Source organism: Palaemon carinicauda, chromosome 2 (genome assembly GCF_036898095.1).
Source record: "Palaemon carinicauda isolate YSFRI2023 chromosome 2, ASM3689809v2, whole genome shotgun sequence".
Taxonomy (NCBI): Eukaryota; Metazoa; Arthropoda; class Malacostraca; order Decapoda; family Palaemonidae; genus Palaemon; species Palaemon carinicauda.
The window spans coordinates 152,291,429-152,316,771 of NC_090726.1; the positions used below are offsets into that span (position 1 = coordinate 152,291,429).

The 25,343-nt window shown below is 37.7% G+C and overlaps 1 protein-coding gene across 1 annotated transcript in view; it reads right to left on the minus strand.

The window, feature by feature from the left end:
* Positions 1-25,343, minus strand: part of LOC137628022 (protein mono-ADP-ribosyltransferase PARP3-like) — a 398,487-nt gene that overhangs the window by 131,830 nt on the left and 241,314 nt on the right. The window contains exons 8-9 of the mRNA XM_068359393.1: positions 8,944-9,114; positions 5,896-5,985 (exon numbers count right to left, since the gene is read on the minus strand). Of these exons, the coding sequence (XP_068215494.1) occupies positions 5,896-5,985; positions 8,944-9,114 (261 nt within the window). The remainder of the gene's footprint in view (positions 1-5,895; positions 5,986-8,943; positions 9,115-25,343) is intronic.

Sequence of the window (25,343 nt, forward strand, 5' to 3'; positions counted from 1 at the left end):
TTGTTGTACATATCTCAAAATGGAAATTTGGTCAGTGCAACTTCTACCTTTTCTAACTACTGCTTGTTCATCTCTCAGCTTTTCCTCAATCTTTCTCTCCAGTCTCTTTAGAATAAGCATACTATATATTTTCATAACAACTAACGTAAGTGTTATGCCTCTGTAATTATTGCAATCAGTCAGGTTTCCTTTTTTAGCTATTTTCACCAACACTCCTAACTCCCATTCATCAGGTTTTGCCTCTTCATGCCACATTCGACAAAATAATCTTGTAAGTAGTCTGGGAGTCCACTTCATTTTCAGCTAGTTTCATCTCGGCAGTTATTCCATCGTATCCAGGGGCTTTCCATCTCTAGTTTTATAAGATAGCTTTGACTTCAAACACACTGAATTCATTGATAGGCACATCAAGGTCTTTATCAGCTTCAGGTAAATCAATCAAATTATTCTCTTCATATCTCCCATTCCTAACCTCACTAAGATGTTCCATCTAATGTTATCTTTCTTCATCTTCTGTTGCTATAACAGAGCCATCTCTCTTTTTGATGGGTATATGCTTATTCTTCTTTGCCCCCTTAGAGATTTTATTAATAATTCTATGAGCAATTCTTACACCATAGCCACTTCCTGAATTCATGGCTTTGTCAGCCTCATCTCCTTTACTGTCTAAATATTCTCTCCAGTCATTCCTGACTTTTCTTATGACCTCACTATCAATACTGGGATACTTGGCTTGCTCTACCTTGTAATCTTCATCACTTCCTCGAAAACTTTCCACAATCAATTTCTGTCTTTGTCTCCTTTTCATAGTATCACAAGTATTTGATATCCGTGGCTTTCTCCTTGTAACTGCGTGTCCCAAGACTTCACTACCAACTGACTGATAGATGTTCTTAATATCACACCATTCTTCATTTATTGTGTGCTCTTCATCTCTTAAAATCTCTAAGACTGCAAATCGATTCCTACAATTAATTGCAAATGTGTCTCTGTGTTCCTCTTCTAAAAGCTTAGGTATATCAAACATAGGTAAATGAGGAGCTGGTGATCACTAAGAATATCTGCACCTTTATGGCTTCTTAATTTTTCAGAGTCCTCTTTCTCTCTTTATTAATGGCAATGTGACATATCTGATTTTTTTAATTCCCAACTGGTGAAGTCTATGTATACTTGTGGATGTTCTTGTGTTGAAAAAGAGCACCTCCAATGTCAAGATTGTTTGCGGAGCAAAAACTTATGTGCTCCATTTTCATTTGCATCTTCACCAAGACCCCCGACACCCATCACATTCTCTATTCCTTGATTATTACTGCCATTTTTAGCAGTGAAGTCGCCAATCGCAATTTTCCTATGTCTCTAGGATCTCATCTATTACACATTGCAGTTTTTCATAGTATTCATCTTTTCTTTCTTCAAGGGAATCATTTGTTGGGCATAGCAAACTATAACACACATATTTCATTCCTTTAATTTGAACTTTGCTAGTAACAATCTACTATTTACAGTTCTCCACTCAGTTGATGCCTTTTCTGCTCTTGGTGTCATCAACCACTCTACTTCTTTAACCCATGGATTAACAGGTGGTCTCTAATGTTAAGAAATTGTACTGTAAACAAAGGGAATGTTAGTGATGTTTTGAGGTCACTGAAAAAACCAAGATCATCCCATGAGAGCTTTGGAAAGAACATGTCCACATCATCAGCTACCTAAAAATCATTGACAAAGTCAGTGAAAAGGACACCACGAGAATCCTTAATTCTGAATGGAAGAAACTTTGAGGGGGTTGAACCTATGAAGTTATGTCCTTGGGCAAAACAAAGGGGTTGGAGGTGGACATTGATGATATCTCCAACATGCTTGAAGAACAGAGAGAGTACCTCTTGGAGTTGCATAAGGAAAAGCAATTAGAGGCTGTGGAGGATATTCCACCTGAGGAGAAGGAAAGACAGGGTGACAAACCTCAAGCTTCGAGTGATATAAGGAAAATTTCAAAAATGTTGGAAACCATGTAAAAGTTTGTAAAAACACATTACCTAGATAAGGCTTTGGCAGGGGAGCAGCGAACCTAATTAAAGATAACATAAGGCCCCATTTCTATAACATTTCGAAGAAAAGACAAAAAGTCATTTCTAAATAGGTTCCTTGTCAACTTTGAACTTAAGAGTGTAAAATTTCATGGCAAAGTGTCCAAAAATACTAAATTAAAGTTATTTAGTTAGTGATAGTGAATGCAGTTCCAGAGAAAGAACTCCCAATATTTTACCCAAAGTTCTCGTAGATGGAGATTTCCCCTCCAAGCAGTAACCTATTCTCCTCTTCCCTCTCTCTCGTCCCCCAAACACCAAGCACAAAGCTCCAAAGCTCCTCAAAGGTAAGAACAAGTTACTGTGCCAATATTTGTACTTTTTATTGTAATTTATTTTGTATCTAATCCTGACAATAGGAGTTACAATTTTTTCTTTAAATAACATTACAAACCTTCAAAATTGAGTGTTTGTGTTTTCATGGATGTGTTACTAAGTAAATTCCTCTTATTTCTTATGGGAAAAAATGCTGTTGGTTTACGACTATTTTCAGTTACGGGCTTACTCCTGGAACGGATAAAACTGAGGTATACTTATCTGGATTTGGTCCATCTTATCCTGAAACCTTTATAGAAGGAGCCATTCTGCTGAGTGTATGCATGTATGTATGTGTGTATATATACTGTATATATATATATATATATATATATATATATATATATATATATATATATATATATATATATATATATATATATATATATATATATATATATATATATATATATATATATATATATACTGTATATATATATATATATATATATATATATATATATATATATATATATATATATATATATATATATATATATATATATATATATATATATATATATATATATATACTGTATATATATATATATTTATATATATATATATATATATATATATATATATATATATATATATATATATATATATATATATATATATATATATACATATATATATATGTATGGCTGCAGAGTAATAGTATAGAGAAGTATGAAAAATATAGAGAGCAAAAGGTGGAAGTAAAGCGCAAGGTACGTGAGGCAAAGAGGGCAGCTGACCTGAGGTGGGGTCAGGGACTAGGTCAGTCATATGAAGAGAATAAGAAGTTTTGGAAAGAAGTGAAGATAGTAAGGAAGGCCGGCGCAAAAATTGAAGAGACAGTGAAAGATAGAAATGGAAGGTTGTTAAAAGGAGAGGAGGCAAGGAAAAGGTGGGGGGAATATTTTGAAAGTTTGCTGAATGTTGAGGATGATAGGGAGGCAGATATAATTGCTGTTCCAGGTGTTGAGGTGCCAGTGATGGGAGATGAGAATGAGAGAGAGATTAAAATAGAGGAAGTGAGGAGAGCACTAGATGAAACGAGAGTAGGAAAAGCATCTGGTATGGATGGTGTGAAAGCCGAGATGTTGAAGGAAGGGGGTGTGACTGTACTTGAATGGTTGGTGAGATTGTTTAATGTGTGTTTTGTGTTGTCAATGGTACCAGTAGATTGGGTCTGTGCATGTATTGTACCACTATATAAGGGTAAGGGAGATGTGCATGAGTGTTGTAATTCAAGAGGTATTAGTTTGTTGAGTGTAGTTGGAAAAGTGTATGGTAGAGTACTGATTAAAAGGATTAAGGATAAAACAGAGAATGCAATCTTGGAAGTACAGGGTGGTTTTAGAAGAGGTAGGGGTTGTATGAATCAGATTTTTACAATTAGGCAGATATGCGAGAAATATTTAGCAAAAGGTAAGGAGGTGTATGTTGCGTTTATGGATCTGGAGAAAGCATATGATAGAGTTGATAGGGAAGCAATGTGGAATGTGACAAGGTTATATGGAGTTGGTGGAAGGTTGTTGCAAGCAGTGAAATGTTTCTACAAAGGTAGTAAAGCATGAGTTAAAATAGGAAATGAAGTGAGCGATTGGTTTCCGGTGAGAGTGGGGCTGAGACAGGGATGTGTGATGTCTCCATGGTTGTTTAACTTGTATGTTGATGGAGTGGTGAGAGAGGTGAATGCTCGAGTGCTTGGACGAGGATTAAAACTGGTAGGCGAGAATGATCATGAATGGGAGGCAAATCAGTTGTTGTTTGCGGATGATACTGTACTGGTAGCAGACACAGAAGAGAAGCTTGACCGACTAGTGACAGAATTTGGAAGGGTGTGTGAGAGAAGGAAGTTGAGAGTTAATGTGGGTAAGAGTAAAGTTATGAGATGTACGAGAAGGGAAGGTGGTGCAAGGTTGAATGTCATGTTGAATGGAGAGTTATTTGAGGAGGTGGATCAGTTTAAGTACTTGGGGTCTGTTGTTGCAGCAAATAGTGGAGTGGAAGCAGATGTACGTCAGAGAGTGAATGAAGGTTGCAAAGTGTTGGGGGCAGTTAAGGGAGTAGTAAAAAATAGAGGGTTGGGCATGAATGTAAAGAGAGTTCTATATGAGAAAGTGATTGTACCAACTGTGATGTATGGATCGGAGTTGTGGGGAATGAAAGTGATGGAGAGACAGAAATTGAATGTGTTTGAGATGATGTGTCTGAGGAGTATGGCTGGTGTATCTCGAGTAGATAGGGTTAGGAACGAAGTGGTGAGGGTGAGAACGGGTGTAAGAAATGAGTTAGCGGCTAGAGTGGATATGAATGTGTTGAGGTGGTTTGGCCATGTTGAGAGAATGGAAAATGGCTGTCTGCTAAAGAAGGTGATGAATGCAAGAGTTGATGGGAGAAGTACAAGAGGAAGGCCAAGGTTTGGGTGGATGGATGGTGTGAAGAAAGCTCTGGGTGATAGGAGGATAGATGTGAGAGAGGCAAGAGAGCGTGCTAGAAATAGGAATGAATGGCGAGCGATTGTGACGCAGTTCCGGTAGGTCCTGCTGCTTCCTCCGGTGCCTTAGATGACCGCGGAGGTAGCAGCAGTAGGGGACTCAGCAGTATGAAGCTTCATCTGTGGTAGAAATGTGGGAGGTTGGGCTGTGGCACCCTAGCAGTACCAACTGAACTCGGCTGGGTCCCTGGTTAGGCTGGAGGAACGTAGAGTAGAGGTCCCCCTTTTTGTTTTGTTTCTTGTTGTTGTCGGCTACCCCCCAAAATTGGGGGAAGTGCCTTTGGTATATGTATGTATGTATGTATGTATGTATATATATATATATATATATATATATATATATATATATATATATATATATATATATATATATATATATAAATAATATAATATACACACACAAATATATATATATATATATTTATATATATATATATATATATATATATATATATATATATATATATATATATATATATATAATGTACACACATATATATATACATATACTGTATATATTTCTTCAATATACAGTATAGAAACGACTGAGAAATCTAACCAAGGACCTTTTTGTCAATAGGTGTACGAGGAGGAGATGATGATGATGATGATGATGAATATATAGATGGGTTTTGATGAGAAAAAGGAACTAGCTTATTCACTTATGTATATGTTGTTAACTGTACTTGCTATATTCTATAATGCACTAGTGTGCTACACAAACCACAAACTGATATGTATGGTACTTTTATCACAAACATGTGCTATGCAGTTTATTGCAATAACATCATAAAATTGGCCATTAGATAATTATCATCAAGATATTTATTCCTTCCATGTCTGACATTTACCAATCAATATACATCCTTCTATATCATCTTCGCTTGATTTGTGTCAAGAAACTGGTAAAACTTGGGATTTTGTTCATGTTGTCTAGCAACTTTGGTATGTATATATGGTAGCATACAATATAAAAAGGATGGGAACTAAATTAATAATGTTACGTACCTTGAACTCTGAATCCTTCTTGCTAACATACTCGAGTTTACAGTCCAACATCTGGTACTTTTCAAGAATTGGATCAACTGTTGAATCAGCCTGAAATATATAATACAAAAATATTATTAAAAAAAAAAAAATCCCCATCCACTTAAAAGCAGGTAATAGAATGAACAACACGAGAGCAATATACTGTAAATGTAAAAGTACATTTTTAATTAAAAATATTAAATCTCAGTATAAGCACATTAATAAAATTTTCACCACTTAGAATGGAAAGTAATAAAATAGCAGCCAAAATAACAAAACCTAAAAAGATAATACCAACAAGCAGTAGTAATGTGTTGAAGTTTACCCATAACTTACTAAACCTTAGATAATTTGGTTATCATAGTAAATGTGGAAACTAAGATAAAAGTGTAAAAAATAAGTGGTTTTGTGTAATAGGTATAATGAAAAAGGGTTTTCACAAATACAAGTTTTGAAAGGAAAAAATGCTTTTGGAGTTACATATTACTGGTTCGTTTTTTTTTTTAGTATAAGACACTTATGATTGTTATCACAATTTTCATTTAAAATATCCAAATATGCTTATCCAAGGATTGTTAAGCAGAATACTACAATCCATGGGGCCTTAATTTGGGAAACCAGTCCAGCAGAAAAAACCAGGTTCAATACCTATCTATTGTTAAAATTCTCCCTTTCCGTCATTCTCGGATAATTTTTTTTTTCAGGGGCCTCATAGTTTGAAATAAAGTTCTACATTCTGAATCTAGAGCTTGTGTGATGGTCTTCAATATTGTGAAGGCTTTTGGAGTTAAAAAGTAAAGATTTCCTCACTTATCATTTGATAATTTCTTTAGATACTGAATTTACCTGAGCCCAGTCTATGGTTCATCTAGGTAGGGAATGTTACTTTGACATTATAGAATCCACATGTTCTGGTTAGTTTACATGCCTCTGGAACCAAGCTTTCATTTCCCATTCAACCATACCAATCTAACATGGTTAAAAAGAGTAGACTGCTTCTGCTTCTGCCAGCCTCATCCTTAGGAAAAAAAATGACTTTAGGCAGTGTTAAGATTTAATTCAGATATGTATTACTGTTTCTAGATTTCTGTGCATTCAACACCAAATATTCTCAACACTTTGTCTAGTCTCCTTTCAATGATATGCTAAGAGTATTTCTTTTGAAGGATTCTTCTCTAATAATCTACAGAACCCGCGACCCCCCCCCCCCCAACAAAAAAAAAAAAATTGTTTGCTCTGACCAGCACCTTCAACTTGGGGAACTTAGCATTCTTCATCAGTTTAAGATGCAGGTGACCTCTTCCTCCCAAGAGTTCCTGCTGTACTGGGATCCCATTAAATTTTTCTCCAAAGTTTTGCTTTAGTTCAGGCAATCGGATTCTCTCTTGACTTTGTTATCTTTTATATTTATTTTTACATCAAGATTCAGTCCTAAATAAAAGGGTAGTCAAGCAGTGTTTTGCATAATTTTCCAATTTATTCTTTTCTTTACTAATTATAAAATTCCTGAATATTTTCTCTTTGGGCAAAGGTTTTTTGCTTAACACCGTATTACTATTACCTTTAGTGATTTTCTGTCACACATCATCTACTGTAGATAGAATGAACTTTGGGCCAACACTATAAACACCTTCAGAGTTTACAGACTGTCCACATATTTTTGCCATATGTTTTACTATTTTCCAAGGCCTCAATGACTATTCCTAATTTTTCTATGTCTAAATTTTACTTTTTATTTGGACTCTTAAACATACTATTACTATGATAATTTCTTAACAGGGTCCCATCTCCCTTGAAGCCTTGGTTTTCTGTATGCATCTTCATCCCAGAACTTTTTATTCAGACAATTCACTACTTATCTGTGTGACAATAGCTTAGCCATTCTTCTGGGACCTAAATGACTGTATCCACACACACAAATGTGTGCCTACCTAAAGTCATATTAAAGGATTCATTAAAGTGAAGAGTCTCTATTTATTAAAAAAAATGTTTTAGAAGTTTTGCTACAGGGTCACTCATAAAAAATATAGACATGCTTCAAAGCTACCATTATTGACTCCTTTTTTTAAGTGTATGAAAATTCAAGTTTGCTGCTTCAGGGTGCAAAAATGCACAGAAGGAAAATATTAGTAAACTATTGGAGGCAATAAGAGATATTAGTATTTTTGATAGCTAGAGCTGTTAGAAATACTGAAATCCTCAAAAACATAGTGTTATACAGTACTGTACAAGTTAAGTTCAGAAACCATAATTATTGAAACTAAAACAACTGATTATGATCTATTGAATGGGGACTGACAAATTATTACTTTCAAAGCAAGGTAAAATAATATTGAGAAATCTTTACAGTCAAATTTGCATAGAATTTTTAAAACTTTTCTTGGGATCAATGTACCTTGTGATTGTTTTTTTCACTGATCAAAGTATATCTTGAACCACGGGATATGTTAGATAAACAATTCTGGAGGCACATATTTCTTTTTAAATGAGCCCATTTAATGACTGACGGACTAAGAATTAAACTAAAAAAATCTTCAATGGCACATTGCATTATTTCATTAAATTCAAATGCAACTTATGTCACCCCGAAGTTTAACAAACCATAATGCAATTGATTTTTTTTCTATCCTTTCCATGACTGAAAAATTTGCAATTTTTACCATTGTCGATCATGTATGAATCATCTTCAAAGTACAGATATCATGCAAAGAATGGCAATTTCCAATTTTCTTAAAGATTATCTGCACCTTAAGCCTCTCAACATAAAAGTATAAATATTCCAATTTGTAAAGAAGATTTTGCATTTGTCACTGAAGTCATTCAAGTTTGAGCGGAGGTATTATTGCCTTAAGATGCATAGGATCATCAATTCACTGCTAATAAATGGAGTATTAAATACTCCCATTACTATGCAATTATCAAACCAATATCTCAGCACATTCCAAGATAAAATTTCACATGACAACTGTTGTAAACCAAACAAACTTTATTCATAGACTAAACAAACCTTAGTGGCCGTAACCTTACCTTTTCTTTTTGGAGAGACTGAGTGAGTTCAATGTCACTCAATGTTAACATTACTTCCTTCTTTTCTTTGACAACTGCATCAGTATCCATCACTGGAGGTGTGTTTCGACCAAAATTATGAGGCACCAAAGTGTAAAACTTTGATGACAAATCCATCAACACTTGGCGAGGCTGAAAAAGAAATTTCAGTGGCCTATTAGAACGGTTATGCATTATTGCTTAATAAAGCTACTTCATTCACTCTCCACTTGAACTAATAACTTCCCTTGAGGTAAAGAAAAATTAAATCTGATATTTTAATTATAAAATAAATTTTTGAATATACTTACCCGGTGAATATATAATAGCTGAGCCTCCGGCGGCTCGACAGAAAAACACACAAAAACTCGCGAGCGATCGCTATGAAGGTTGCGGGTGTGCCCACTAGCGCCAACTATCGGCCAGATACCGCATATACATGTAAACAGACCCAATTTTTCTCATCCCGCTGGGTCTCTATCGGGGAGGAAGGGGGGGCCTTTAACTTATTTATTCACCGGGTAAGTATATTCAAAAATTTATTTTATAATTAAAATATCATTTTTAAATATTTAACTTAGCCGGTGAATATATAATAGCTGATTCACACCCATGGTGGTGGGTAGAGACCAGAGTTAATTAAGTTTACAGCATATATGCTTAGAGTTTTTGACAGTTATATCATAACAAAACCCAAATATATAAAGGTACGTGGTAAGGAACTTGACTTAGACGATTACTCTGCCTTATTAGTCTGTCTTCCTCACGAAGCCCAGCGATCCTCTTAGGATGCTGAAAGACTCCCAGGAGCTGAGGTATTAAGGGCTGCAACCCATACAACAGGACCTCATCAAACCCCTAATCTGGGCGCTCTCAAGAAATGACTTTGACCACCCGTCAAATCAACCAGGATGCGAAAGGCTTCTTAGCCTTCCGTACAACCCAAAAAACAATATTAAAAACATTTCATGAGACAGATTAAAAAGGATATTGGAATTAGGGTAATGTAGTGGTAGAACCCTCACCCACTACTGCACTCGCTGCAACGAATGGACCCAGTGTGTAGCAGTCCTCGTAAAGAGTCTGGACATCTTTTAAGTAAAATGACGCGAACACTGACTTGTTTCTCCAAAAAGTCACGTCCATAATACTTTGCAGAGATTTATTTTGCTTGAAGGCCACGGAGGTTGCTATAGCTCTAACTTCGTGCGTCTTAACCTTAAGCAAACATCGGTCTTTCTCATTCAAGTGAGAATGAGCTTCTCGTATTAAAAATCTGATAAAATATGACAAAGCATTCTTTGACATAGGCAATGATGGTTTCTTAACTGAGCACCATAATGCCTCAGATTTACCTCGTAATGACTTAGTACGAGCTAAATAGAACTTAAGAGCTCTAACAGGACATAATACTCTTTCCAGTTCGTTGCCTACGATCTCTGATAAGCAAGGAATATAAAAAAATTTAGGCCAAGGACGAGAAGGCAGTTCATTTTTGGCCAGGAAACCAAGTTGAAGTGAACAAGTGGCTTTTTCTGTAGAAAAGCCGATGTTCTTACTGAAGGCATGAAGTTCACTGACCCTTTTAGCCGAAGCCAAGCACACTAGGAAAAGTGTCTTGAGGGTGAGATCCTTCAGGGAGGCTGAATGTAATGGCTCAAACCTGTCTGACATGAGGAACCTTAGGACCACGTCTAAGTTCCATCCAGGAGTTGCCAAACGACGTTCCTTAGAGGTCTCGAAAGACTTAAGGAGATCTTGGAGATCTTTAATGTTGGAAAGATCTAAGCCTCTATGTCGAAAGACCAAAGCCAACATGCTCCTGTAGCCCTTAATCGTGGGAGCTGAAAGGGAGCGAACCTTTCTCAGATGAAAAGAAAATCTGCGATTTGGGCTACAGAGGTACTGGACGAGGACACAGATGCTGACTTGCACCAGTCTCGAAAGACTTCCCACTTCGACTGGTATACTCTAATGGTAGAAGCTCTCCTCGCTCTTGCAATCGCACTGGCTGCCTCCTTCGAAAAGCCTCGAGCTCTTGAGAGCCTTTCGATAGTCTGAAGGAAGTCAGACGAAGAGCTGGGAGGCTTTGATGGATATTCTTTACGTGGGGCTGACGTAACAGATCTACCCTTAGAGGAAGACTTCTTGGAAAGTCTACCAGCCATTGAAGTACCTCGGTGAACCACTCTCTCGCGGGCCAGAGAGTAGCAACCAACGTCAACCTTGTCCCTTCGTGAGAGGCGAACTTCTGCAGTACCTTGTTGACTATCTTGAATGGTGGGAATGCATATAAGTCCAGAAGAGACCAATCCAGTAGAAACGCGTCTATGTGGATTGCTTCTGTATCGAGGACTGGAGAGCAATAGATTGGTAACCTTTTGGTCAACGAGGAGGCAAAGAGGTCTATGGTGGGTTGACCCCAAGTAGCCCAAAGACTCTTGTCCACGTCCTTGTGGAGGGTCCATTCAGTGGGTATCACCTGACCCCTCCGACTGAGCCAGTCTGCCAAGACGTTCAAGTCCCCCTGGATGAATCTCGTCAACAGGGAGATGCCTCGATTTCTTGACCATAAGAGAAGGTCCCTTGCGATCTCGAGCAGCGTGAAGGAGTGTGTGCCTCCTTGCTTGGAGATGTTCGCCAAAGCTGTGGTGTTGTCTGAGTTGACCTCTACCACTTAGTTTCGAAGAAGCTTTCGAATATCATCAAGGCCAAGTGGACTGCTAATAGCTTCTTGCCGTTGATGTGCATGCTCTTCTGACTTGAGGTCCACAGACCCGAGCATTCCCGACCGTCCAGGGTCGCACCCCAACCCAAATCCGACTTAGACTTCGAGCAGGGCTTGTTCTATTCGGGTGGCAGACGGAAAAGCCCAAAAAACTGGACTGCGAATCTCCATCCCCAAATATAGAATAATCTGGGATGGGATCAGTTGGGACTTTTAGGTTGACCAAAGGTCCCAACTCCCTGGCCAGACTCGACGTCCAATGTAGATCCTGCAGACAGCGAAGACTGGACGATGCTCTGAGAAGCCAGTCGTCCAAGTACAGGGAGGCTCGGATCCCCGATAGATGGAGGGATTTTGCCACATTCCTCATGAGCCTCGTAAACATGAGAGGAGCAGGACTGAGGCCAAAGCACAGGGCTCGAAACTGGTACCCCACATTCCTGTAAACAAACCTCAGAAACGGTTGGGAATCTGGGTGTATAGGAATGTGGAAGTATGCCTCCTGAAGGTCGAGAGAGACCATCCAGTCGCCTTCCATTAATGCTGTCAAGACAGCCTGGTAGACTTCATCGTAAAGTTTGTCTTGACAATGAACACATTGAGCGCACTTGCCTCTTACGTACTCCTGCAGTGAACATGGCTGCCAGATCATTGGAGCCATCCCTGAGGGAATTGTTCCTGCAGAGAATGTGGCTGTCAGATCATTGGAGCTATCCCTGATAGCCTTGTTTATGCATGACATAATTGTACAGCAAAACTTCAAACGCTCGAAAAAACTCCTAACAGGAGATGGTCTAGCTCTGTAGTCAACCATAAAATCTTGGAGCGTCTTATGGCCAGGCACCAGGGAGAGTCTATGAGGTTTGAGAAGTCTAACTGGGCAGAGGCAGGAACTCCCAAGCCGAGAACTTCTCCCGTGTCATATCAGACTCTCGCTCTATAAGCCAGCTTAAAAGTAGGGAAAGCAAAGGCTGTCTCCCCCAAACTCCTCCTGGTGATTAACCAGTCGCCTAGCAAACGTAAAGCTCTCTTAGAAGAGCGAGAGAGCACTAGCTTATAAAACAACGGCTTCGAAGTAGCTAGGCCTAGTGTAAACTCTGACGTTTAGGCGAACGAGGAGCAGCAGTTACAAAAAGATCCGGACAAAGATCCTTAAAAATCAGCATGATTTATTTAAAGTCCATAGAGGGCTAAGCAGCTTTAGGCTCATCTCCGTCTGACAGAGTCCTCAAGGGAATATCAGTAGGAGGGGGATCAGCAACTTCCTCATCTGAAGGAACCTTGTCCGACAATAGCCGAGTCTCAAGCAAGGGAGAGACCTGCCGTGGTGGCAATGCTTGACAAGCAGAGTCCACACGCAAAGGAGCAATCAGTAGCAGTCAAGGACGCTATGTCATGTAACTGCTTAAAGGACTGACCAGTAACAACAACAGGTGCGGGAGGACGTTCGACGTCAACTCGAGACTGCCTTGACTGCTTAGACTGAGCAGTCAAAACAACTCTTGACTGCGGTGCTTGACGCTCAACGTCAAAACAAGTCAACTCTGCTGGTTGGTGAACGTCCTGAACGTCAACAAGAGCAAGCGGCAGCGGCTGAACGTCCACAAGCGGCTGAGAGTCAACACGGGACTGCATCGAGTGAGGCTCTACAAAACACGATTGACGTGACTTTGTAACGTCAATGTCAACAGGACGAGCAAAGGCTCGTTTGGGCGGCTGACGGCCAAGATCTCGATCAGCTAAGCGGCGAGGATCATCGTGAACCTGCTCAACAGAATAGTCCTCCATAAGAGGGGCAAGCTTATTCTGCATGTCTTGCCGTACAACCCATTTAGGATCAACGGGAATGGTTGCAGTAAGAGACGAGGGTAACGTCTGTGACTGCAAAACCTTGCCTACAAAAAGACTCTCGGAGCCTGTGTTACGCTTTTGTTTAGGCGGCGAGCAGTCTTCCGATGACTGCATAGGGTCAGAGCTGTCCTAATGGTTAGAACCAGGACGCTGGACCTGTCCTGAAAGGACTGACTTTCGCTTAAAGGGCCTCGAAACCTTGTTCCACGGTTTCTTATGCGAAAAGCCTTCGGATGACGAGGAGAAAATCGTCTCACTCGTCTTATGGTAGGGGCGGTGTTGATGAGACACGCCTGAAACCATAGAGGGAACGTCTGTTCGCTGATCAAGTCCTCTCGAACCCATAAGTCGTACGACATTACTTCTCCCCTGGGCTTGGAAGCTTGCAAGAGGTCTCGGACTAGGTGAACGACAGGCACGAACAGACGAACCCTCAGTCGCAACACTGATAACACTTTGCGCAATTATCACTTTATCATTACGATTTTCTGTTTTGCACTTACTTCACTGAAATCGAATTTTACAACAATTCACATTAGGTATGAATAAAACTGATTTCTACCTGAAGCACGCAATTCTACCCTCATCAAAAGGTTATAATTGCGAAATCAGTTGTATAATGTAAGCATATTAAAACAAGCAAAAAAACAGTAAACATATATTAAGATAAAAAGATCAGTGGCTGGGAAGGAGACTAAACACTAGTTCATTCAAAACTACATTTTCAATCTCTCACCGTACAGTGCCTTGGGACGAGAATAAAAACTAAAAACGTTTTATCATTTCTCCCCGTACAGAGACAAGGGACGAGAGTAAAAAACTGACTCAAGAACAACGTTACTCGCTTGGGACGAGAATAAAGATCAGAACGTTCTCTCTCTCTCTCTCTCTCTCTCTCTCTCTCTCTCTCTCTCTCTCTCTCTCTCTCTCTCTCTCTCTCTCTCTCTCTCTCTCTCTCTCTCTCTCTCTCTCTTGATTTCGCACCGAAGAGAAGAGCCCACTTACCTTTCGTCAATAAACAGGTTATTTGACCAAAGGAAAAAACTGAAAGGATTTTTCAATTAACAAGTTCCTTTAAAATAGTATCTAAAACATTTAAGTTTGAAAGAAGAATGAACAAAACGTCAGAATCGATTTACTCTTTCTGCAAAGTGAAAGCATGATTCTCTCTCTCTCTCTATCGTAACGATAGAGCGCAAACTGCGTAGCATAAATAAACTAAACGTTAGTTCATCTTTGAAACAGTACGAAGACTATTCAAAGAAAATCTTTCATAAAATATCTACTAAAAAATATTTATTTAATAAGTTTTAAATCATTTGCTCTGTAAAAGTTATTTACGATTGAAAGGGCTCAACGTTGTTTAACTTCGGTTTCCAAGTTAGGACCGCCTACTCTCGGATTAGAGGAGGAATAGGAAAGGTCGCATATAAACAAATCATTAAAATTTATCTTGATGTTTATTATAATTGGAAAGCTAATCGAAGAGGCCTAATAAAGGCGGTTGAGATATAAAATATATAGTTAACAACAACAATTTATAACGTGATAAGATAATTGCTAAAAGCCTAAAACACACTTCCGTACTAAGGGAAGGGTCGGCCATTTAAAAGTCAAAGAAAGTCAAAAAAACAATCCAAAGTCATCAAAAATTAAATCTATCCAAAAACGAGTTCAAGATTTAAGTTGAAGATAAAACACCTGCACTGCGAAAGCTCAAACCAAAAGGAAGTACTTCACCAAATATGTTGAGAAAACTCCAGGTTATACAGCGAGTATTGATACGTCTTGTCGTTAAGGCCGACAGAGAAAAATTGGGTCTGTTTACATGTATATGCGGTATCTGGCCGATAGTTGGCGCTAGTGGGCACACCCGCAACCTTCATAGCGATCGCTCGCGAGTTTTTGTGTGTTTTTCTGTCGAGCCGCGGGAGGCTCAGCTATTATATATTCACCGGCTAAGTTAAATATTTGAAATTAATAATCTAATATTAGGTACGGTATTGGGATAACGTTTAATGTTGTAGGATAGGTAACCAGCGCCAACTTAATTGTTAGTCCAATTCAAATATCATTAAGTAACTTTTAAAATAAAAATTATAAAATTTTTTATCCTTTTCCACGTGTTCAAGAAATATCAAGCATAATATAAAGAATTTATAAATAAATATATATATATATATATATATATATATATATATATATATATATATATATATATATATATATATATATATATATATATATATATATATATATATATATATATACATATGTAATATATACATACATTTATCATCATCTGCTCCTACGCCAATTCACGCAAAGGGCCTTGGTTAGATTTCGCCAGTCATCTCTATCTTGAGCTTTTAATTCAATACTTCTCTATTCATCATCTCCTACTTCGTGGTTCAGAGTCCTCGGCCATGTAGGTCTGGGTCTTCCCACTCTTTTAGTGCCTTGTGGAGCCCAGCTGAACATTTTGTGAACTAATCTTTCTTGGGGAGTGCGAAGACCATGCCCAAATCATTGGTTATATTGTGTGCTTAATTTAGAAGAAGTAAATGTTTATGTAAGTACATTTTATGTTGTAGATTTCATTGTGACTGGCCCTGTGTGATTTGGTTAATCAGTGAAGTGCATTTATTTTTGCTTAACCGTTCCGTAACCTTGTGCGAGCCCAAAGGTCGAAAGAGTAACAGATACATATATGTAAGTGTAGTTTATTTTTCCATAGTGTTAAAGTGTCAACGTTTTTCATTGATTATCAAAATTAAATATTTTCATATAATAAGTTCTAGTGAAACAAGTGGTTATATTGTATAAATTATGAAGTGTCATATAGTCATGAGTCTAAGGTCTAGTTCAGATTTGAATTTCAAATAATCCATATTTTGGTATAACTTTTGATCTTTTATTTTTTTATAGAATATATATATATATATATATATATATATATATATATATATATATATATATAATATATATATATATATATATATATATATATATATATATATATATATATATATATATATGTGTGTGTGTGTGTGTGTAAAGTTCAATCACATATAATTCAGTGTCTTGCTCGTATCCCTACCTTAGAACCAAAGTAAGAGGTTGGTTTAAGAATAGTTCCCGTTAAAAGTAAAGTACTCACCCAGTTTTGTTTTGAGTGTAAAGTAAGGAGACCTTTAGATATTCAGTGTTCATATATATTATGTAAGCAGGTGAGTTTGGAGCTTGGGAGTTTATGTAATTTACTAGTTATAATATATATATTTTTGGTGCCTATATCCCAGGATCAAGCGAGTCTGTTTTAAAGGTTGGAGAAAGCAGGGTCGTGTTTTGATTAAAGGTTTGACCGGTTTGGTGTTGATAGGCTTCCGTGTATTGATAGGATATATTTTTGGGAGAGGTATAATTTTTTGTAAAGTACAAGATGGCTCATTTTAACATAAAGGAGTTTTTGGGAAACCCAATTGTTCAGTAATTGTCGAAACCTAAAGTAATTAAAGCTCAGTGGCTCGCTATTTTAATGTCATGTGGTGGCCATGCAACTAGTGGTATGATTAAAGCCCAAAACAAGTGTCTAGCATTAGAAGCGTTGATAAACTAAGCAAACGTTGTAGAGAAGCAAATACCAGATGACCCAGAATCTGAAGCAATGAAAGCAGAAATGAATGTAGAGGCTGAGATTAGACGAATTGCAGCAGAAGAGAATTTGATTAAGTGGAAGATGATGACAAAAGGGGAAGAAAGGGAGAGAGAAGAGGCAGGAGAAATAGCCAGACATGCAAGGGAAATGGAAGAAAGAAAGAGAAAAGGCAAGATGAATTGCAAGGCATGCAAGGGAAATGGAAGAGAGAGAGAAGGAGAGAGAAAAACTGCAAGATATGCAAGGGAATGGGAACTGTTGAATGCTCATGCAAGGTTGTTGTCAACCCAGACAGGTGTGATCCTTGCATTACACGATCCCCTGTTTGATATGGCGAAAGCACAGAGGTTGATCCCCAAATTCACGGGAGAAGCTCCAGACAAGTTCTTTGATCATTATGAAACGGTCGTGTCGACGATGGAATGACCGCAAGATAAATGGCTTTATTGGAAAAGGACGCAGTGTGTATCTTGCTTGTCTCAAAACCGGAGGAAGGAGTATCAAGAAATTACGAGAAGAGTGTTGCAAGTGTATCAGATGACCCCTGAATACTATAATAAAATTTTCCGAAATTTGCGGGAGGACAAGAAAATTACCTTCCTGGATTACGCTTATAAGCTAAGATGATGTTTCAAGAGATGAAAAGAGGCTGCCAAAGTACGAGAGGTGGCTGATTTAGAAGAATTGATACTACTGGAACAATATTTACAAGGATTTCCTAAACATATTCAAATGTACTTAAGAGAGAGAGGTGAAGAAACTTGATAAAAGAGTCGTTCCACTGAGTTAAGATTATAATACTATCAGTCGTAAACCCTCCTTGGGTATGAAGTTTCAACCGTCGTTCCGACCAAGTGTCAAATATTCGTCGAACCATGGAAACCAGTTCAGTAATAACTATGGTTCAATGTCTACAGCAGAAGTACCATTGGTACTATTCCACAGCAAAATGTGATAGTACCACAACATGTCCTCCTTCAGGTTTTTGTGAAAGACTTGCAGAAGATTAATATCGTCTGTTATAAGAGTGGCATAAAAGGCCATATCAGTAAGGATTCTCGGTCAAACCAACCGAAAGCAGTCGCCCAAGTGATTAAGGGTAATTCAACTCCACATAATACGAAGACGAACAATCAAATGGGAAAGGTCGACGAGGAAAATAAACCAGTTAATGTTTACACAACAAATAAGACAACCCTAAAAAGCATGGATGCCTTTAAGCTGTATATTTATGAAGGTATGTTGGGCGCTCTAGATGGGAGCGAGCAGATCCCGGTCAAGATATTGTGCGACACGGTATGTAATCACAGTGTGGTGATGTGAGGTGTATACCCAATGGTGGAACAGTCTCTCACAGGAGATTCTGTCATTTTGAGGGGAATAGGAGGTGTGGAAGTTTCACCTATTTGCCATTTGAAGCTGTCATGCGAATTGGTGACATGTCATTTTGATTTTGCAGCAAAGGATTCATTGGCTGTCGGAGGAGTAGAAGTCCTACTGGGAAATGAGGTTGGTGGAGCGCTGTTTGTGTCTTGTCCCATTGTAACGGAGAAACCGGTGAAGTATAGTCCTACAACTAAACTTGAGAAGGACTATCAGTATCCATTTCCTAGTTGTGTGACAACTAAGAGTATGACGAAGAGAGTGGCTGCAGAAGAAGAGTGATGAACTTGGAAGATTTATTTACGGAAGAAGTTTCCCAAGATAGTACGCATGAAAAGAGCTTCCCAGAGAGCCCAAAAAAAGAGGAACAACAAATGAATGAACAGGAAGACAAGGAAGCAATGGACTTGGAAGATATAGAAAACTCAGCATTAGAAGTAGGACGAGTGAGTCGGAAAAGGCTGATAGGATTGCAACGGAAGGATGCGATGTTAACAGGATTATTGTACCGTGTGGTGGATGAGATGAAGGTGCTGCAGTCTCCCACCTGTTATTACCTTAAGGATCGATTGCTTACGAGTAAGCATAGACCAGCCGATAGCCCTGGGAATGCCGAATGGGGCATATACCGTCAGATAATGATTCCCACACCGCTGAGAAGGCAGGTGATCACTGTACCATATAAAATGGGACACATGGGAATAGGAAAGATGACGAAGAAGATTAGGAGACATTTTTTTCTGGCATGGCATGCATAAGGATGCGAGCCAGTTTTACCATGCATTTCACGTCTGCCAGATTGCTGGAAAGCCTAAGGAGTGCTGTACTTCAAGAATGCTCTCTTACACCCGATTGAAACACGAGGAGAACCCTTCCGCAAGGTAATGATTGACACTGTGGGACCATTACCGAGATGGAAGAAAGGCCACGAATATATGTTAACTTTAATGTGTCAAGTGACAACATATCCAGAAGCCATACCCGTCAGGAACATCAGTGCCAAAGTAATGGCCGAGAAGTTACTAGACTTTTTAACCAAGTTTGGCATTCCGGAAATTGTTCAAAGTGACCGAGGAACAAATTTCATGTCAAAATTGTTTCAGGATGTGATGAAACTGTTGAATGTGAGACAAAAACTGTTTACTTCCTATCAACCGGATCCCCAAGGTGCATTAGAGAGATTTCATCAAACCCTAAAGAGTATGTTAACAAAGTACTACAACAAAACAGGAAATGAATGGGACATTGGACTACCTTTGATGTTATTTGAGGTACGCAAAGCTTACCAAGAAAGCATGGGATGTAGCCCGAATGAAATGGAGTTTGGATGAGAAGTAAGAGGATCGATTAAAATGCTGACAGAAAAATGGAAAAATCAAGATGAATCGGATGGTGAATATGTCAAGAAATTGAGGAAAAGGATTGGCGAGATAAGAAATTTTTCCCTCGAAACCCTGAAAAAGAGCCAAGGAAAAATGAAGAAAAGGTTGGATATGAATAGTAAGAATAGATAGTTTGTGGTAGGACAACATGTGTTGGTTTTCTTACCGATAAGGATATTCCCTCGCATCAACAAGTTCCAAGGACCATTTCGGATTTTGGAGATCAGTGACTGGACCTACGTAATCAAAACACCAGGAAGAAGGAAAAGTCAAAGGAAAGTACACATTAACTTATTGAAACCATACTTAAGCGAAAATGAGACCGAAGCTTCACAGGTATGTATGGCACAAACCATTCCATCCACGGAAGACCACGACAGATATGAGGTAGGGGCTGTAAGCAAAGTAAATAATTTGTCCATCATTAGGAACTTAGAAAGAAGAGAAATTAACTCCTTTGAACAAAGAACAGGAGGAGGAATTAAACCGCTGAAATTGTCTTGATACACTTCAAGACGACGGAAAGACCATAAAAACAATGCGCCTATCGACTGTTGCCGTATCACAGAGAAGTCATGAGAAAAAAAAATGGACAATTTGTTGCAAAAAAACATTCGCCGAACAAAGCTCTAGTCCTTACAGTTCTTCATGCTTACACGTGAAAAAACCCGACGAATCTTTCAGGATGTGTACGGACTATTGAAAGTTGAATTCGATCAGTGTGGCCGACAATTATCCATTGCCACTCATAACCCAACTACTCTGAAACATTGGACAAGCGAGGTTCATCTCTAAGATCGACTTGTTAAAAGGTTATTATCAGGTTTCTTTTGACGACAATGCAAAATCGTTATTAGCTTTTATAACCCCTTTTGAGTTGTATCAATCCGTAGTCGTGCTACTTGGTCTAATGAATGCACCCGCCACCTTCCAAAGAGTGATGGATAACCTTCTAGGATAGATAGGAGTAGGCATATATGTCGATGATATTGTGATAAAGACATCGACCTGGGAGGAACATCTCCGAATCCTGGAGAAGGTATTTCAAAAGTTGCGAGGTGCATATCTGATGATTAACCTGGAGAAGAGCAAATTTTCAAAGGCAACAGTTCAGTACTCAGGATTCAAAGTTGGAAGCGGGTGAATCACCCCGATAGCTGCTAACGTTAGAGGTAAAAGGAAAGCTTCACACCCCCCCCGAGAAAGCAATTACGACGGTTTTTAGGAATAGTAGGATTCTACAGACGGTTTTGCCCTAAGTTTTCAGCGGTAATTGCACCTCTGACAGATTTGATTAGCCTCAAGAAAAAGTTCGTATGGACCAGCGAGTGCCAGGAATCCTTCTTAAAGATGAAGGCCATATTAACATTGAAACCGATACTGCAAGCACCAGATTTCAACAAGAAATTCCTTATCCAAGTGGAAGGGTCTGACAGTGGAATTGGGACTGACCTACTGCAAGAAGGCAAGGAAGGAATTCTTCATCCCATCTGTTTTATGTCATTGAAGCTGAAGAAGCAACAACGGGCCTACTCGACAGTTAAAAATTAACTGCTAGCGCTAATCACAGCAATAAGGAAGTTAGAAGTTTATGAAAATGAACCAGAGAGAGAGAAGAAATTACGGTTTACTCAGATCACAATCCTTTAACTTTTGTTAATAAAAATTAATAATAATCAAAGGTTAACTAGATGGTCATTATGTTTGCAACCATATTGTACTAATGTAAAGCATATATCCGGTAAAGAGAACGTGGTTGCAGATTATTTATCTCGTGCTGAATCAGTGGATTTATGGCCGGGAATAAATATCTATTTGGGGGGAGCTATTTTACGAAGCTGGTCTAACATGAGAGTAGATTATTTAATTCATGTATTTCATTTGTGGATTTATGAGATGTATAGCCAGCTCGTAAGGTGGGTTCCAATCATGTTAGGATTAAGTAAATGAATGCAAATTACATAAGACTCTCGTCATTCATTTAGTTATAATTTCATTCAGTTCCGTATATGTAAATTTACGTTGTTTTGAAGAATTTAATTCTTATTTCACATAGTTTGGTTGTGAAGTCTTATGTAATCTTGTTAAAAGGTACACTTTATGACACACACAAGGGATTATATCATGTTTCCACAAGATTGGAAGAAGCATGAAGGTTCTTGACTAAACTTAGCCTTTTTTTTTAATGTCACGAGAGGAGCTGGGGGAGATAGCCGAGTATTGCCTTCATCAGGCACCAATAGAACCATACTTCAAAATAGGTAAGTTGGCATCATTGACGCCGCGAGAACCAGCACGAAACGATTTGCTTAAATCAAATGGAAGTTTCCAGAGTGACTTAGGACAACATACAGGGGCATACCATTGCATAGGAGAGAGAGATCGAGCCTAACATTACATTTGAAAGAGCCAAAAATAAAAAATCTTCTCGACAACACTTCTTCAGCCATCCATAGTGTTTTCCCTCCAAAGTATTTAGTGCTTCCTGAAAACATTGATCATATTTTGTGTTTAATTTAGATGTATTGAAGTGAATGTTTATGTAAGAACATTTTATATTGTAAATTTTATTGTGACTGGCCCTGTTTGATTTGGTGAAACAAGGAAGTGCATCATTTTTGCTTAACCCTTCTTAAAGCTTGTTTTAGCCCAAAGGGCGTAAGAGTAACAGATACGTATATGTAAGTGTACTCTAATTCTTGTTTATTTTTCTAGTGTTAAAGTTTCAACTCTTTTTCAATAATTGTCTAAATTAAATAGTTTAATATAATAATTTCTGGTGAAACAAGTGATTGTATTGTATAATTCATGAAGTGTCATTTTGTCATGAGTCTAAAGGTCTATTTCAGATTTAAATTTATTTCGAATAATTTACAATATGCTATTACTTTTGAACTATAATTTTTTTATAATACATAATTACACACACACATATATACTGTATATATATGTGTGTATGTGTATATATATATATATATATATATATATATATATATATATATATATATATATATATATATTGTGAAGTACGTATTATTTCAATCAGCAATAATTATTTCAGAGTATTGCTCGTATCCCTAACTTAGAACAGAAGTGAGGTTGGTTTTAGAATATTTCCCATTAAAAGTAAAGTAATCATCCAGTTTTGTTTTGAGTGTGGAGTAAAGGGATCTTTTGATATTCAGTGTTCATATATAATAATGTCCGGTAGTCGCGAATTATTCTCAGAGCTCGGAGGTTTTCTTGTGTGTATTCGATTTATGTGAAATAAAGCACGGGAGTTTGGAGCTTGGGAGTTCCCACACACACACACACACACACACACACACACACATATATATATATATATATATATATAAATATATATATACACATATACATACATATTTGCATAAATATATACATTATATAAATACTGTATATATACATATATATACATTACATAAATACTGTATAGATACATATATATACATTATATAAATACTGTATATATACATATATATACATTATATAAATACTGTATATATACATATATACATATATATATATATATATATATATATATATATATATATATATATATATATATATATATACAGTGGTACCTCTACATAAGAATTTAATCCGTTCCACAACCAACTTCGGGTGTAGAAAATGTTCGGTTGTAGAAACGAATTTTCCCATAAGAATACATTGAAAATGGATTAATCCGTGGTCGAGCCCAAAAACCTATGATAACTCCTTAATAAATTACTACGCATAATTACACATGACAATAATGCACACTAAAATAGATAATAGACATGAAAAAAAGAATAATTATCAAGAAATAATAAATAAGAAACGGGTTTTTAGCGTCACTTTACCTTAGAAAGTTCAGCGCAGATGTCGGTCTTGCTATGCAGAGAGGAGACGGACGGGCGGCGAGGAGGTAGAGAGGGTGACTACGAAAAACGAACACTACCGTAACTTATTCTAACTTACACTAAGTGAACTTTAACCTAACTTAGCTTATTTATTTTTTTATGTTATATTTTTTTTTTTACATTTTCTTTTCTTCTTTTTGATGATTAATTTTAATCACTTTCACTCTACACTTAAAATTGATTTAATTTTTTTCTCTTCAATTTTTGCCGTTTTCTTTGTTTCACTTTCTTTCGCTTCCCTCTTTGCCGTTTCCTTTGAACCACTTCCTTCCTCTTCATCACGAGTTCGCTTCGTAGTTTTTTTAAAGAAGCTATCGATAGAAAGTTGCTTGGTACAGCTTTTCAGAATGTTTCGAAAATAAGTTAGGGAACCATCATCGAACTGCGCAACTACATGAAAAACCTGCCATTTTTTTGGATGGTATTTGTTGATGTAGTCGACCACGTCTTGATATTTTCCTAACACCTCTTTTATTTTAGCCGAACCTAACACATATTCTACCTCCTCGATCCCTTTCTTGTCATCACTCATGTGCTCAGACATAGCATGGAGTTCCTTGAGCTCCTCTGTAGTAAGTTCATTGTGATGTTCTTTTGCAAGTTCACTCATGCGAATGCCACGCTCATGCTTTTCAATGATTCCTTGCTTTACTTCTAAAGAGAGCATTTCCTTATTGCTTTTCTCACCACTACCACTACCACTTTCGAAACTAAGCCTTTTAGGACCCATTATTTACGTAAAATAACAGAAAAAGAATGAACGTAAAAAAATCACGATTAAAACACAGTTAATAGCAGAACGCACAGGGCACAGCCACACGAAGCAGACGAGAACAGAGGAATGTCCCAAGCCACGCTAATTGAGGGTCCCTCCGGATAAAAATGCTTCCTTCTATTGGCGGAAATAAAAAATATATCTGGTGAAATGCTGCCTTCTATCGGCGGAAATAAAAAATACATCCGGCGCTATGAGTAACATCTAAGTGTACGGGTATTGTTTACTTCGGGTGTCGAAAAAAAAAATTCGGGTGTAGAGTAGGAACGCGTTCGAATTGTACTTCGCGAGTCAAAAAATTAGGGTACAACCGGTACGACGAAAATTGCTTACTTCGTGTGTAGAAATAAAATTCGGGTGCAGTCGAAAAAGTGATCGAATTTTACTTCGGGTGTTGGAAAATTTGGATGTATATACATTCGTGTGTAGAGGTTCCACTGTATACACATATATTTGTATACATATATATTGTAAGGACAGTGAGACAAGCGTCACCAAGATGAACTGATACTTTATTTGAATGTGCACGGAAGTATATTACAAGGTGCGGACGGAAAGGTATGATGAAGCTGGCGCCAACTCAGATTAAAGAGCCCGCCAAAATATGTGTGTTTTCTTACACTTACAAATATATGAATTATGGGTTAACAGGAACATGTTATGAAATGATACATATATC